The sequence below is a fragment of the Lithobates pipiens genome, unplaced genomic scaffold (assembly GCF_037356315.1).
Source record: "Lithobates pipiens isolate NorthernLeopardFrog02 unplaced genomic scaffold, aLitPip1_a1.2 Scaffold_22, whole genome shotgun sequence".
In the NCBI taxonomy this organism is placed as follows: domain Eukaryota; kingdom Metazoa; phylum Chordata; class Amphibia; order Anura; family Ranidae; genus Lithobates; species Lithobates pipiens.
Genome location: NW_027507784.1, coordinates 23084565 through 23098573, shown reverse-complemented (window position 1 = coordinate 23098573; position 14009 = coordinate 23084565). Strand labels below are relative to the sequence as shown.

Sequence of the window (14009 nt, the reverse complement as noted above, 5' to 3'; positions counted from 1 at the left end):
GCCACCTCTGTCCCTGTGCCTTCTAAGACTGAGAATTGAGCAATCTAAGACCGCTGGCCACACACACACACACACAGGGGGACACTGGGGGGGAGAACGCACACACAGGGGGACACTGGGGGCAGAACGCACACACAGGGGGACACTGGGGGGAGAACGCACACACAGGGGGACACTGGGGGGAGAACGCACACACAGGGGGACACTGGAGGGAGAACGCACACACAGGGGGACACTGGGGGCAGAACGCACACACAGGGGGACACTGGGGGCAGAACGCACACACAGGGGGACACTGGGGGGAGAACGCACACACAGGGGGACACTGGAGGGAGAACGCACACACACAGGGGGACACTGGAGGGAGAACGCACACACACAGGGGGACACTGGAGGGAGAATGCACACACACACACACAGGGGGACACTGGAGGGAGAGCGCACACACAGGGGGACACTGGGGGGATAAAACGCACACACAGGGGGACACTGGAGGGAGAATGCACACACACACACGGGGACACTGGAGGGAGAATGCACACACACACAGGGGGACACTGGCGGGAGAACGCACACACACACAGGGGGACACTGGAGGGAAAACGCACACACAGGGGGACACTGGAGGGAAAACGCACACACAGGGGGACACTGGAGGGAGAACGCACACACAGGGGGACACACACACAGGGGGACGCGCACACAGGAGGACATTCACACAGCACAGGAGGACATGCAAATAGGGGGACACACACACAAAGCCAGGAGGACACTGTGGGGTGGGGGGACCCGGGCCCTTACATCTGTACACTCCCCGAGTCCCCCCCCATCACGTGTAGCGGCCCTGGTGTCTCGGCTTCACTCACTGAGTCACCGGATGCCGATAATAGTACTTCTAACAGCGTGCTGCTCCCCGCCAGCCGCTCCACTCTTCTCGTCCATCCCAGGGGATGTCACGACACATACAGTACAAGCACCTGGGACGGACGGGAGGGAAGGAGGGGCCGGTGGGAAGCAGCACACAGTTAGCTGTGTTATTTTTGACATCGTGGCATGTAATTCAGCCTCTGCAAGTGGCCTCTCATGTGGCCAAGTCCGGGTCCCTAATGTCCTCGGGCCCTCGGGCGGGGCCCGAGTGACCGACTGGTCAGTCCGCCCCTGCCAGTGACTGTCAGTGACTGGCTTTTTACTCTGCCCCTCCAGCGCTCACTGGAACGCTGAGCTGTGCAAGGGGCGGGTGCGGCTGGCTCAGTCTTCTAGCAGCTCAATAATAGGCTGAGCCAGCTGCCAGCTCAGGCATCTGAGTGGACCCTGACTGTAAAGTCAGGATTGATTCAGAGCCTGGACTGGCTGAGTGACACCAGCCAATAGGGATGAGCCGAACACCCCCCGGTTCGGTTCGCACCAGAACTTTCGAATGGACCCCACGTTCGTTACGAACGTTAGAACCCCATTGAAGTCTATGGGACTCGAACGTTCGAAATGGAAAGTGCTAATTTTAACGGCTAATATGCAAGATACTGTCCTAAAAAGGGTTTGGGGACCTGGCTCCTGCCCCAGGGGACATGGGTCAATGCCTAAAATGTTTTTAAAAATGGCCGTTTTGGCGGGAGCACTGATTTTAATGACGATTAAAGTGAAAAAAAAAAAGTGAAATATTCCTTTAAATATGGTGCTTGGGGGGTGTCTGTAGTATGCCTGTGAAGTGCCACGTGTTTCCCGTGTTTAGAACAGTCCCTGCACAAAATGACATTAAACGGAAATAACACCTTTTAAAACTGCTTGCGGTTTTAATGTTATATCTGGTTCCTGCAATATGGTTGAAAATCATTGAGAAAAATGGCATGGGTAGCCCTCCCTGCCCATTACCAGCCCCTTTAGGTCTTATACGCATATTAAGGGGAACCCCGTACCCATATTAAAAAAAGGAAATGCGTGTGGCCCCCAGGCCCTATATACTCAGAACAGCAGTATACAGGCGGTGCAAACAAGACAGGGACTGTGTAGGTTTGTTGTGTTAAGTTGAATCTGTTTGTAATTTTCAACTGGTACATTTTTAAAGTGTAGCTCCAGTCAAAAAAACTATTTTTAAGCTTTTTGGAAAACATGGGGAAGGGTTATCACCCCTGTATAATTTGTTTTGTCGTCCATCTTTTTTCATCTCACTTGCTGTTGTCTCCTTCCGTTTGCAAGTAGGAGATGTTTGTAAATTGGATGTTTGAAAGTAGGGGCCTGCCCTATATGCTCTGCAGAAATGGCGGAACAAGGTGTTGGTTTTGCCACAACATTGTAAGCCCTCAAAGTGACTCTTGGTGGGCGCTGGAGCACCCTGCTGTGAACGATTATATCAAGAATTGTAATTACATGCCATTGTTGAACAGTGGTAGAAAAATTGACATTTGGTGGTTGTGGTGCTGGTGCCACAACACTATAAGTCCTCACCGTTACTCTGGGTGGGCACAGGAAGGGGCCCTCCTGTGAAATATATCAAGAATTGTAATTACATGTCCCTGTTAAACAGGGGCAGAAAAATTGGGCCTTAGGCACTGGTGCCATCACACTCCAACCTCTGCCATATACTCTAGTTTTATTGCAGGAATTAGCCCTGCTGCAAAGCATTGCATCAAAAATTGTACTTAAACGCCCCTGTTAAACAAGGGCAGAAAAATTGGGCCTTAGGCACTGGTGCTGGTGCCACCACACTCCAACCTCTGCCATATACTCTAGTTTTATTGCAGGAATTAGCCCTGCTGCAAAGCATTGCATCAAAAATTGTACTTAAACGCCCCTGTTAAACAGGGGCAGAAAAATTGGGCTGCTGGCATCACCCAGAACCAAAAATGTTCTTCCAACATATCAGCGGAGGAGGAAGAGGATAGACAATCAACATAACAGGACAGTCACTCAGCATCAGCATAGGCAGTCTTGAAGGGATGTGATATTTCAAAAAAAATTATTCAGTTACATCAGCTTCAGGTGCTTGGTAGCTGTGGGTGATCCAAGACTGATTCATCTTGATGAAGGTCAGTCGATCAACTGATTCGGTGGACAGGCGCACCCTGTGATCGATAACAAAGCCACCAGCAGCACTGAAGGTGCGTTCCGAAAGAACGCTGGATGCAGGACAGGCCAGTAGCTCAATTGCATACTGTGCAAGCTCTGGCCAGTGATCCATCCTCAAGACCCAGTAAGCCAGAGGATTTTTAGTGGGAAAGGTGTCCAAGTCTGACCTTGCCCCTAGGTATTCCTGCACCATGTAAATTAGACGCTGGGGATGGGTGCTGGAACCAATCATACCTTGGGGCTGCGGACTAAAAAATTGTCTGAAAGCATCAGTCAGACGGCCACCTTCTCCACTGCTCCTTCTGACTGATGCCTCAGCAACATGTTGTCCAGGACCAGGAGTTTGTGACCTCCCAGTCTCTGGGAACGCGTTGCTCAGAGCTTTCTGCAAGGCCTCCCGGAGATGTCTCATCCTCTGCTCCCTCTGCGATGGCAAGATAAGGTCGGCAACCTTACCCTTGTACCGTGGATCAAGGAGAGTGGCCAGCCAGTAATGGTCCCTCTCCTTGATCCGAAGAATACGAGGATCCTTCCGCAGGCTTTGCAGGATCAGGGAGGACATGCAGAGTAGGTAAGCTGAGGCATTCGGTCCGGAGTCCTCTGGGTCACTAAGGACAACATGATCCGCAGCTACCTCCTCCCAGCCACGTACAAGTCAACGTGTTTCTTGGGACTGTAAATCATCCCTATAAGACTGCTGCTGCTGATGCTGATGCTGAGTGCCAGCCTCCACCTCCATGCTGACACAATCATCCTCCTCCTCCTCTTCCTCCTCCTCACCCTCTTCCTGTGTGATGGGTGGCACAGCAGGAACACTGTCTGGATAAAGGGGGCCTTGAGAGGCAAGGAAGTCCTCCTCTTCCTGCCTCTGTTCTGCCTCAAGTGCCCTGTCCATTATTCCACGCAGCGTATGCTCCAAGAGGTGGACAAGAGGTACAGTGTCACTGATGCATGCACTGTCACTGCTCACCATCCTTGTGGCCTCCTCAAACGGTGACAGGACAGTGCATGCATCCCTGATCATGCCCCACTGGCGTGGTGAGAAAAAACCAAGCTCCCCTGACCCTGTCCTGGTGCCGTAGTCGCACAGGTACTCATTGATGGCCCTCTGCTGCGTGTGCAGCCGCTGCAGCATGGCCAATGTTGAGTTCCATCTGGTGGGCATGCCACATATAAGGCGGTTCTTGGGCAGGTTCAACTCCTTTTGGAGCTCAGCCAGCCGAGCACAGGCATTAAATGATCGGCGGAAATGCACACAGACTTTACTGGCCTGCTTCAGGACATCATGTAAGCCGGGGTACCTGCCCAAGAACCGCTGCACCACCAGGTTAAGGACGTGAGCTACACAGGGCACATGGGTCAGTTGTCCCTGTCGGAGGGGGGAGAGGAGGTTGGTGCCATTGTCGCAAACCACCATTCCTGGCTTAAGCTGGCGTGGCGTCAGCCACCTCTCGGCCTGCCCCTGCAGAGCTGACAAAACATCCGCCCCAGTGTGGCTCCTGTCCCCCAAACAAACCAGCGCAAGCACGGCATGGCATAGTTTTGCCTGCGTACTTGCGTAGCCCCTGCAACGCCTACGGAGCACCGCTGGTTCTGAGGACAGAGCACTGGAAGAGGCCATGGAGGAAGAAGAAGAGGAGGGGGTGGAGGAGAGAGGTGTGTCACAACCAATAGTAGCATTTTGGAGGCGTGGTGGCGGAACAACCTCCAACACTACTGCACCTTGTCCTGCATCCTTCCCAGCAGCCAGAAGAGTGACCCAATGGGCCGTGAAAGACAGGTAACGTCCCTGTCCATGCCTGCTGGACCATGAGTCAGCGGTAATATGCACCTTACCGCAGACCACCCTGTTCAGCGAGGCAAGGACATTGCCTTCCACATGCCGGTAGAGAGCCGGAATCGCCTTCCGTGAGAAAAAGTGGCGTTTGGGGACCTGCCACTGAGGAACCGCACATTGTACAAACTCACGGAAGGGGGCCGAGTCTACCAACTGAAAAGGCAGCAGTTGAAGTGCTAGCAATTTAGCCAAGCTAGCATTCAACCGCTGGGCATGTGGATGGCTGGGAGTAAGCTTCTTCCGCCGGTCCAGCAGCTGGGACAGGGACATTTGCCTGCTATAATCGGATGTGGATGTACCACTAGCAGAGTTCCCGGAAGCACTTGGCTGTGACACACCTAATTCTACACCTTCATTCCTCTCAGAGCAGGTTTCAGAGAGGACTGAAGGTCTAGTGGGGTTGGAGATGCCAGCTGATGAGGAGCAAGGAGAGGTCCGCTTTGTTCTTTGGTGTGGGTCTTTGAGGTACGCTTGCCAACGAGCTGCATGGCAGGTCAACATATGTCTGGTCGAGCATGTGGTGCCCAAGTGGCTGATATTTTGGCCACGTGAGATACGCTTGAGACATATGTTGCAAATAGCAGCGGTGCGATCTGATGCACTCGTCTCAAAAAAGGCCCACACCAAAGAACTTTTAGAATAACGCGCAGAGGAAGCGCTCTGCGCAGGCGGAGCTCTGCGGTGTGATTCAGTCGGTGTGCTGCCCCTAAGCTGGCCCCCGGAGGGCATCCTGCCTCGTTGGACATGTGCCTCCTCCTCCTCCTCCTCCCTCCTTCCAGGCACCCACGTGGAGTCAGTGCCCTCATCATCCCCTCCCTCTTCATCGCTGTAGCAAACCTGGCAGTATGCTGCAGCTTGTGGAACATGACTGCCAGATTGCTGTCCTTCTTGAGCATCCCCTCTCTCTGCGCTCACGCTACTGCCTTCCTCTAGCTGAGTGTCATCATCAGAGCCCACCAAACACTGGGCATCCTCCTGGAGCATGTACGCAACACTGTGCTCAAAGAGTTCAGGAGACTTCTCAGGAGGACGTGGTGGTTCTAGGGAAGGAGTCACTGATGATGACATTGAGAGGAGGGAAGACGATGCGTTGGCAGCTGCTTTGCTACTACCCTGAGACTGGGTGAGAGAGGATGAGGAGGATGAAAAGGGCTTGGTCATCCACTCTACGAAGTCGGTAAAGAAGGACAAGCATGTCCCATGGCCACGTGCTGATGACAATGCACCGCGTCCACGACCAGCACTGTTGTCTCTAGACACAGAGCCTGCTTGCCCTCTTTTATCGGCTCGCGCCTGTCTGCCTCTCCTTGCTGGCCTTCCAGACATGGTAATGGCCTGAAGGGAGTTGGGTAAAACAGTAGTTGGGTAGTTTATATTGTGCTGGAGGCACACAACACCCACTAACTCCTGCAGATGCCTTTTTTATAGAACAGCAGAGATAAACGGGTATATACAGATGTATACTGTGCTGTGGTGGAAGCACACACAACTTCCAATAACTCCTGCAGATGGCAATTGGGCTCAAATAGAGAACAGCTATGTAGGTGGATTATAGCGGTATGTACTGGGTACAGAGCACGCAGACAGCACGCACTATCTCCTGACACTACTGACTGCAAGCTCTATTATTAAAGATGGACCACTAGCTATATAGGTGAGGTGAATATCACGGTGTATACTGCGGTCAGGGCACGCAGACAATAACCAGAAAACAGCAGAGTTAAAGGGGTATATACAGATGTATACTGTGCTGTGCTGGAAGCACACACAACTTCCAATAACTCCTGCAGATGACAATTGGGCCCAAATAGAGAACAGCTATGTAGGTGGATTATAGCGGTATGTACTGGGTACAGAGCACGCAGACAGCACGCACTATCTCCTAACACTACTGACTGCAAGCTCTATTATTAAAGCTAGATCACTAGCTATATAGGTGAGGTGAATATAGTGGTGTATACTGCGGTCAGGGCACAGACAATAACCACTACACAAGAGCAAGATAGGAAATCAGCCAAAAACGATTGGTGTGTAACTGTGTTGAAGGTACACAGAACACCCACTGCTTCAGATGCCAACACACTACACGAGGCCGCCTCAAAGGCGGCCTTATATAGTGTGGGGCGTGCACTACACAGCCTGAGCTATGATTGGCCACAGGCAGGATGCCTGTGGCCAATCATGGCTCTCCTCTCTGCTGGCGCTGCGATTGGCCAAGCATGCGGGGTCACAGTGCATGCTTGGCCAATCACGAGCCAGCAATGCACTGCGCCATCGCAGTGCATTGTGGGCCGTGCGCGCCACATGAATTTTGACGCGAACGGACCAAGAGTTCGGATTTCGCCGAACGGACGAACAGCCAATGTCCGAGTCGAACGTACGTTCGACTCGAACACGAAGCTCATCCCTACCAGCCAACAGTGGGCTTTGACTGAAAATGAGTCACAGGAATGGAGAACAAACTGCACTCCTGTGATTCCGAGGGGGGTATGTCAGGAGCATCTAGTGCTCCTGCTCCTCATTCCAGCATCTGGGTTTTGGCTATGGCACTTGTCTGTCTGTCCATCTGCAAGGTGATTAATGTGATCAGTCTCTGGGTGCAAACCAAATCTTTTATAGGCCAGCCAACCCCTCACTCGCATGCTTGTAATAGAGAGTGATATGTGTGCAATTCCTGATCAAACCCCCTGTCTGTCTGTCTGTCTGTCTGCCCTGCTAGATTTCCCTGTGTATGACCTTGTACTGGATGATAGGCTATTCCCTGAACTCAACCTGCCTTTTACCCGGACTGTCATAGAACCACATTACCTGTCTGCTTACTGCAAGTACCTATTTGCTTTGCTCAGTTCGCGCCTGCCCTGGCATGGTGGCCAGGCACTATAGCATTGTGTCTAGCTATACTTCTCCTTTAAAATAATTTATTTGTAATGTGGGGAAATGTGAAAACCTCTCACAGTGCCATTTTTGTTTCCATTTACTTTTATCTCTATTATTTATCTCTAGTCCTGGTGTCACTTGGTCAGTAGTGAGGGTGAAATTGGCCTCTTTAGACATAGACAACAATAAAATCTTGTAGGAAAATGTAGGAGAACCTCACCAAAAAAGCCAGTCCAAACATTATTTATTTTATTAAAATAATACAATAAAACCCACAAAAATATCCAACCCATTTTGTTAGAAAGCCCCCTTTATCAGGGATGAAATTTGCTAAAACATGACCCGAAAATCACATAAGCAAATGGGTAGGGAGTGAAGCGGGTAATGTAATTGACTAAATATGGCCATATGCCCATATTTGGGCAAAGATGTCATCACCATCCCTGCCCCTTCTTACCTGCTCTGTACAAAGTCATCGCCCAGGAGCCCCAATCCTCCTCATATTGGGTCCTCCGCTGGCGATCTTGGCTCCACACCCTGTCAAGTGCCTCCATAGCAATCCACTTGTCATGGAGGCACTCATGCATGCTTGCTCCCGAGCCCCACTCTTTATACCCATAAGACACATAAAGCAAGACTCGCCCCCACCTTACTGGCTCTGATTGACAGCAGTGGAAGCCAATGGCTCCTGCTGCTGTATCTAAGACAATGAGGAGCGAGAGACCTGAGAGAGCCTCAGCTCTTGTGCACATCGCTGGATTGAGATTAGGCTCAGGTAAGTATTTAGGGGTGTCGGGGGTGGAAGCTGCATGCAAACGTTTTTTTACAGGTGTAAGACCTCCTGCTTTTGCAACCACTTTAAGGCTCTGCATATATTCTGCGTCCACGGCTCACAGCATGGGGTCTAATACATTCCTATATTTGTATCTGAATTTGCACCTGAATTGGACCAGAAGATGCACAGGACCCTTCTTCAATGCGGACCGCATTAACCTGAGCAAGATCAATAAAGACATGGATGAGTGAGTTTGAGGTGGAGGAACTTTACTGGCCTGTACAGAGTCCTAACCTTAACCCAATAGAACATCTTTGAGATGAATTAGAGCGGAGACTGCGAGCCAGGCCTTCTCGTCCATATCAGTACCTGACCTCAAAAATTCACTTTTGGAAGAATGGTGAAACATTCCCATAGACACATCTCCTAAACCTTGTGGACGGCCTTCCCAGAAGAGTTGATGCTGTTATAGCTGCAAAGGGTGGGCCAACTCAATACTGAAGCCTACGGAGTAATACTGGGATGCTATTATGTATAAGTTCATGTGTGTGTAAAGGCCGTCGTCCCAATAGTTTTGGTAATATAGTTTGTGTGTGTGTGTATATATATATATATATATATATATATATATATATAGATAGATAGATATAGATAGATATAGATAGATAGATAGATAGATAGATAGATAGATAGATAGATAGATAGATAGATAGATAGATAGATAGATAGATAGATATAGATTAGATATAGATCTTAATGACTTTATATTTTATCCTGACCAAAATTAATAAAGAGAAAATTAAATGCTGTACATTCATCAACTTTGCCAAATCAAACTTGTATTGAGTGCCTATTTTTTCAGTTCCCGGAATAATGTAGATTCAGCAGATATTCACTAGGTGCTCAACTAGTTTGAGTATAGATTTATGAAAATGGCAAAATGTAATGAAATATTTTTAATTATTCTGAAGAAACAGTTGATAGATAGACTCTAGTAAAGCTAATGGTTGTTTCTGTCTTCCAGGGTGATTCAGGAGGACCTCTGGTGTGTAAGGTTCGGGGAGTCTGGTACCAGGTTGGAATCGTAAGCTGGGGAAATGGCTGTGCTGAACCAAATTACCCTGGGGTGTACACTTTGGTGACGGACTACCAAAATTGGATCAGCAGCTACCTGAACGCAACCTTCAGTGATGTCCAAGATATCCCCCCACCGACACTGAAATGTGGAGGCCACGGAGGAAGCATCCATCACTCGCACCTTCACTGGACCACCTTGGTTATAGCTGTTTTACTCTTCTTTTTTCTATAACCAATTCCTGTCCACCTATATAATCAGTAGACTGCAATAAAGGGTTTAACAGACCACAGAGACACGTCCCAACTGCCTTCTAAAGTCCCAGAAATGAACACAGGTTGATATTAGTTATGGATGTTATTTTTTACTTGTTTTTAATGTATATGAATAAAATAGATTGTTTTATTTTTGGAAAATTGCTGATGATCGGGGATTACTTCTACAAATTATGCAATGGGGGTTATTTATGAAAGGCACAGCCACTTTGCATTGCAAGTGCACTTGGAAGTGCAGTCGTTCTAAATCTAAGGGGTAGATCTGAAATGAGGGGAAGCTCTGCTGATTTTATCATCCAATCATGTGCAAGCTAAAATGCGTTTTCTTACTATCCTTGCATGTCCCCCTCGGATTTACAGCGACTTTACTTCCAAGTGCACTTGCAGTGCAAAGTGGATTTTCCTTTAGTAAATAACCCCCTTGGTGTTTTACACGCCAGGGATATACAGCACTTGTTTCCTTTTCCCTTCGAATGATGAGCCTTTTAACCACTTGCTGTCTGGGACAACTTTTTAATGTTTTCACACATGTAAAAATCTGACATTTTTGCTAGAAAAGTACTTAGAACAGGAAAACACTGTATTTTTTCTGAACGCAGAGGCCCTGAAGAAACAAAAAAAAAATCCCAATATAATACTAACTTTTTTGTAAAATGTAATAAAATGAAATAAATAGATACCAAACATGTCAAGACTCAAAAAATGTGTGTCTGTGAAAAGGGCAGCAAACTATGGTGCCTAAAATTTTTCATAGGTGAGACTTTAAAAGTCTTTACAGGTTATAATTTTATAGCTAACCATGAATTATGACCCTAGAATTATTGCTCTTGCTCTGATGTTTGTGACAACCCCTCACATGTGTGGTAAAACAACTGACGCTAATACTGACCCTGACAGATTTTTTTTTAGTTTTATTTTTTTTATTGAAAGCCTGTGGCGTGCAAAACACACTCAAAAACTTCACCCGGTGCATAAAAAATGTGCACACACATAAAGAGTGACACAAAAAAGTGCATACGGGTACACAAGCCCTATAAAATCAGAGGGTCTTGTCCTGAATCGCCCAGGGCTCCTGACAGGGACAAGGACACTTAAAACTTGGTCTTTCTGGCCGAAACCAGGCAGACCCCGTTCTTTGCCGAAACAGACCCACCCAAATACTAGGTGAGGCTCCCCCGAAGGGAGACCCCAACCCTAAGAGAGATGGAGAACTAAGCCAGAAGGCCATGTCCACCCCCTCCCCAGACTTCCAGGAAAGGCTCTGGGACCTGTGACCCTACTCATCACAGCAAATGTGCAAAGTGACAAAACAAGACGTAACAAACACACAAGAAAATAAATAAATAAAGTGGGGAAGGGATAGTGGAGAGTTGAGTGAAAAGGTGGCTATTGTGTGAAACAATGACCAGGCCCTCCAGGCAGGAATCAAACATTCCTCTGGTCCCAGCCAAAAGGCCCGGCCCAAGAGGCAGGTGCTAAAAAAGCGTGTTATGGTGCAGTTACTGTGGTGCCCAAAATCAATGTGACCCTCACTCACAGTGATACTTAGGCACCCCTGGACTGCCACTCCAGGGGTACATACTCCATAGGCTTTCAAGACCGCCCTGACCAACGGTCCGGACCACAGCAGCCCCCATCCCAGGCAGGAAGGCATGAGGATCAGGAAGCTTGGTGAGAGCCCTTTGCCATCAGGCTCCACCATCACTCCTACCTAATTACATTCAGGAAGTACTAACTGCTCCTCCCCCACAGCTTAGAGAGGAGTCGGTATTCCCTCCCGAAAGACTGTCCAGGGCTAGAACTACCCCAATCCAGGCCAGAAGGTCAGGTATTCGACCCTCTGGGTCAGACCAATAGCAGTACCCATTCTCACCAGGAGCACCCTTCCGGACGGCTCAGGCTCGACCATGCATCAGCCCCCAGTTTTCTGTTGGGCGGCACGACGTGGCCCCTACCGAAACCGTCCTTCCGAATGCTAATTACGCCATTGGAGAGTGCTGACCAAACCCTCTCTATTAGGGATGGAACAGCGCCTCCTTTGGCAACTGATAAGAACAGATACTACACTTGATCTTAGCCAAAAGGCAGAGAAGTGTAATTACATGTGTGACGACCCCTCACATGTGTGATAAAATAACTGATGCTAATACTGACCCTGACAGATGGGTGACCTGTCCCTACACTACCCACATGCAAATATGTGCCAAACCCAAGGGCCAGGATCTTAAATAGACTCTGCCACACCTAGGATGACTTCCAGAGTCACATGGGCAACCAGCATCCAATCCACAGAGGACCCATGTTCTTCATGACTTTCTCTTCCTCTGCATTGCTGCTGCAGTTGGAGACAAAAGACTGCACCTGCCTACACGTTAATTGTCACAAATTCTACACATCTCTCCTGTATATACTGATCACTGTCATACCCTCCACACACCTCTCCTGTAAATTCATCACATTAAACTCCCTGCCATCCTTGTGTGTTTGCTGACAGGAAGAAGTCCTTTCCCAGATAGATACGAGATAGCAGAGAAGTGTGTCCCTTTCTTTGCTCCTCTCAGGGAAATCGTATGCACAGTCATGCACAAAGACGTGCTTACTTGCGCACCTGCACATAAGAATTCTCGAGTGACAACTAGATGTGTCTTAACTCGCTAATGTATCTGCTCACATGCGTGAATACTTGGAGTTGTGCATCCCACGTTTGCCGGGCACTGCAGCCAATTAATTTGAATGGGCTGATGTGCCACATAATATGCACAAAAAAACGTGGCTGCAGGGAAACCGCATGGGTCTTTTTTGACCATATGGTTTCCTTGCAGTTCCTGTACCCATGATCACACTGCGGGCTGAGATGCATGGTGGTGGCATTCAGAATAAATTGCAGCCATGCATGTCTCGTAAGAGCAGTGCAATTCAGATGCGGGTGGTTGGTGTGGGAATAAATGCTAATCCCACAACCGAAACACGTGGCCCACACTAGTGTGAACCGAGGCTGAAGGCCCATTGCTGCTGGTGAAACCTTTGCAGCATGACCAACTATGAGTTCCAGTGCGTAGGGGTATCACTTATCAGGCACTTGTCAGGTAGTTTGTGTTACTGCTGCATTTCTGATAAGCAAACACATGTGTAATAATGGCACTAATCTCCTGTCCGCCCTTCAACAGGGAAAGTTAACACATGCTTGGCACATGTCCTCAGTTTGCTGGTGCAGCATTTCTTAAACAGGTACCCAGGGTTGCAAGATCTTCTAAAGCAGGCCAGAAGCGTCTGTAGCCATTTCAGGCAATCATACACAGCCAGTGTTCGGTTGGCTGAAATTCAGCAGGAATTCCAAATGCCCGTAAACCACTTGATGTGTTACATGTCCACCAGATGGAACTCAACTTTGGCAATCCTGCAACGGATGCATACGCAGCAGAGGGCCGTCAACAAGTACCACCATGAGTATGGAACAACGACAGACTCAGGGCAGCTCTGCTTTTTTCCCCACACCAATGGCTGCTGATAAAGTATGCATGCGCTGTACTGTAACCATTTGAGGAGGCGACAAGGATAGGGAGCCGTGACAATGCATGCATCAGTGATACAATCCCTCGAGTGTTCCTGCTGGAGCAAACTCTGCATGGCATTATGGACAGGGTACTCGAGGCAGAGCAGCAGGAGAAAGAGGAGGACTTCCTTTCCTCTCAAGACCTGCTTTATGCAGAGACCATTCTTGCCACGCCACAGAACACACAAGAGGGAGGAGAAGGAGGAGGATTCTTGCGGTTTTGGAGGTATTAAAGCAGAGGTAGACATACATTAAACCTTAAGAGATGGTTTTCCATCCCCAGAACCCTTGGGAGTAGTGCGTGGCTGGGAGAAGGCAGTTCCAGTTACTGTAAACCTCAGTAACCCCGAGGACTCTGTTTCTCATGCCTCCACAAACTTTCATGGGCACCCTTATGCTTCAAAGCCTGCAAAAAGACCAGAGAATTTTTGGAATCAAGAAGGAAAATTATTGGTTGACAACCCTCCTTGACCACCGTTACAAGGAGAAAGTCTCAGAACTCATCCCATTCCCACAGAGGGAGCAGAGGATGAAATATATCTTATGTAACACCT

At 48.9% G+C, this 14009-nt stretch overlaps 1 protein-coding gene and 1 pseudogene across 1 annotated transcript in view; one reads left to right on the top strand and one right to left on the bottom strand.

The window, feature by feature from the left end:
• LOC143923412 (serine protease 27-like) overlaps positions 1-10590 on the top strand; it is a 29360-nt gene extending 18770 nt beyond the window's left edge. Inside the window, exon 5 of the mRNA XM_077447069.1 lies at positions 9577-10590. Coding sequence (XP_077303195.1) covers positions 9577-9861 — 285 coding nt within the window. The 3' untranslated portion in view covers positions 9862-10590. The remainder of the gene's footprint in view (positions 1-9576) is intronic.
• A 1301-nt stretch (positions 10591-11891) lies between these two features.
• On the bottom strand, positions 11892-11999 carry LOC143925790 (U2 spliceosomal RNA; annotated as a pseudogene).
• Positions 12000-14009: the final 2010 nt, after the last annotated feature.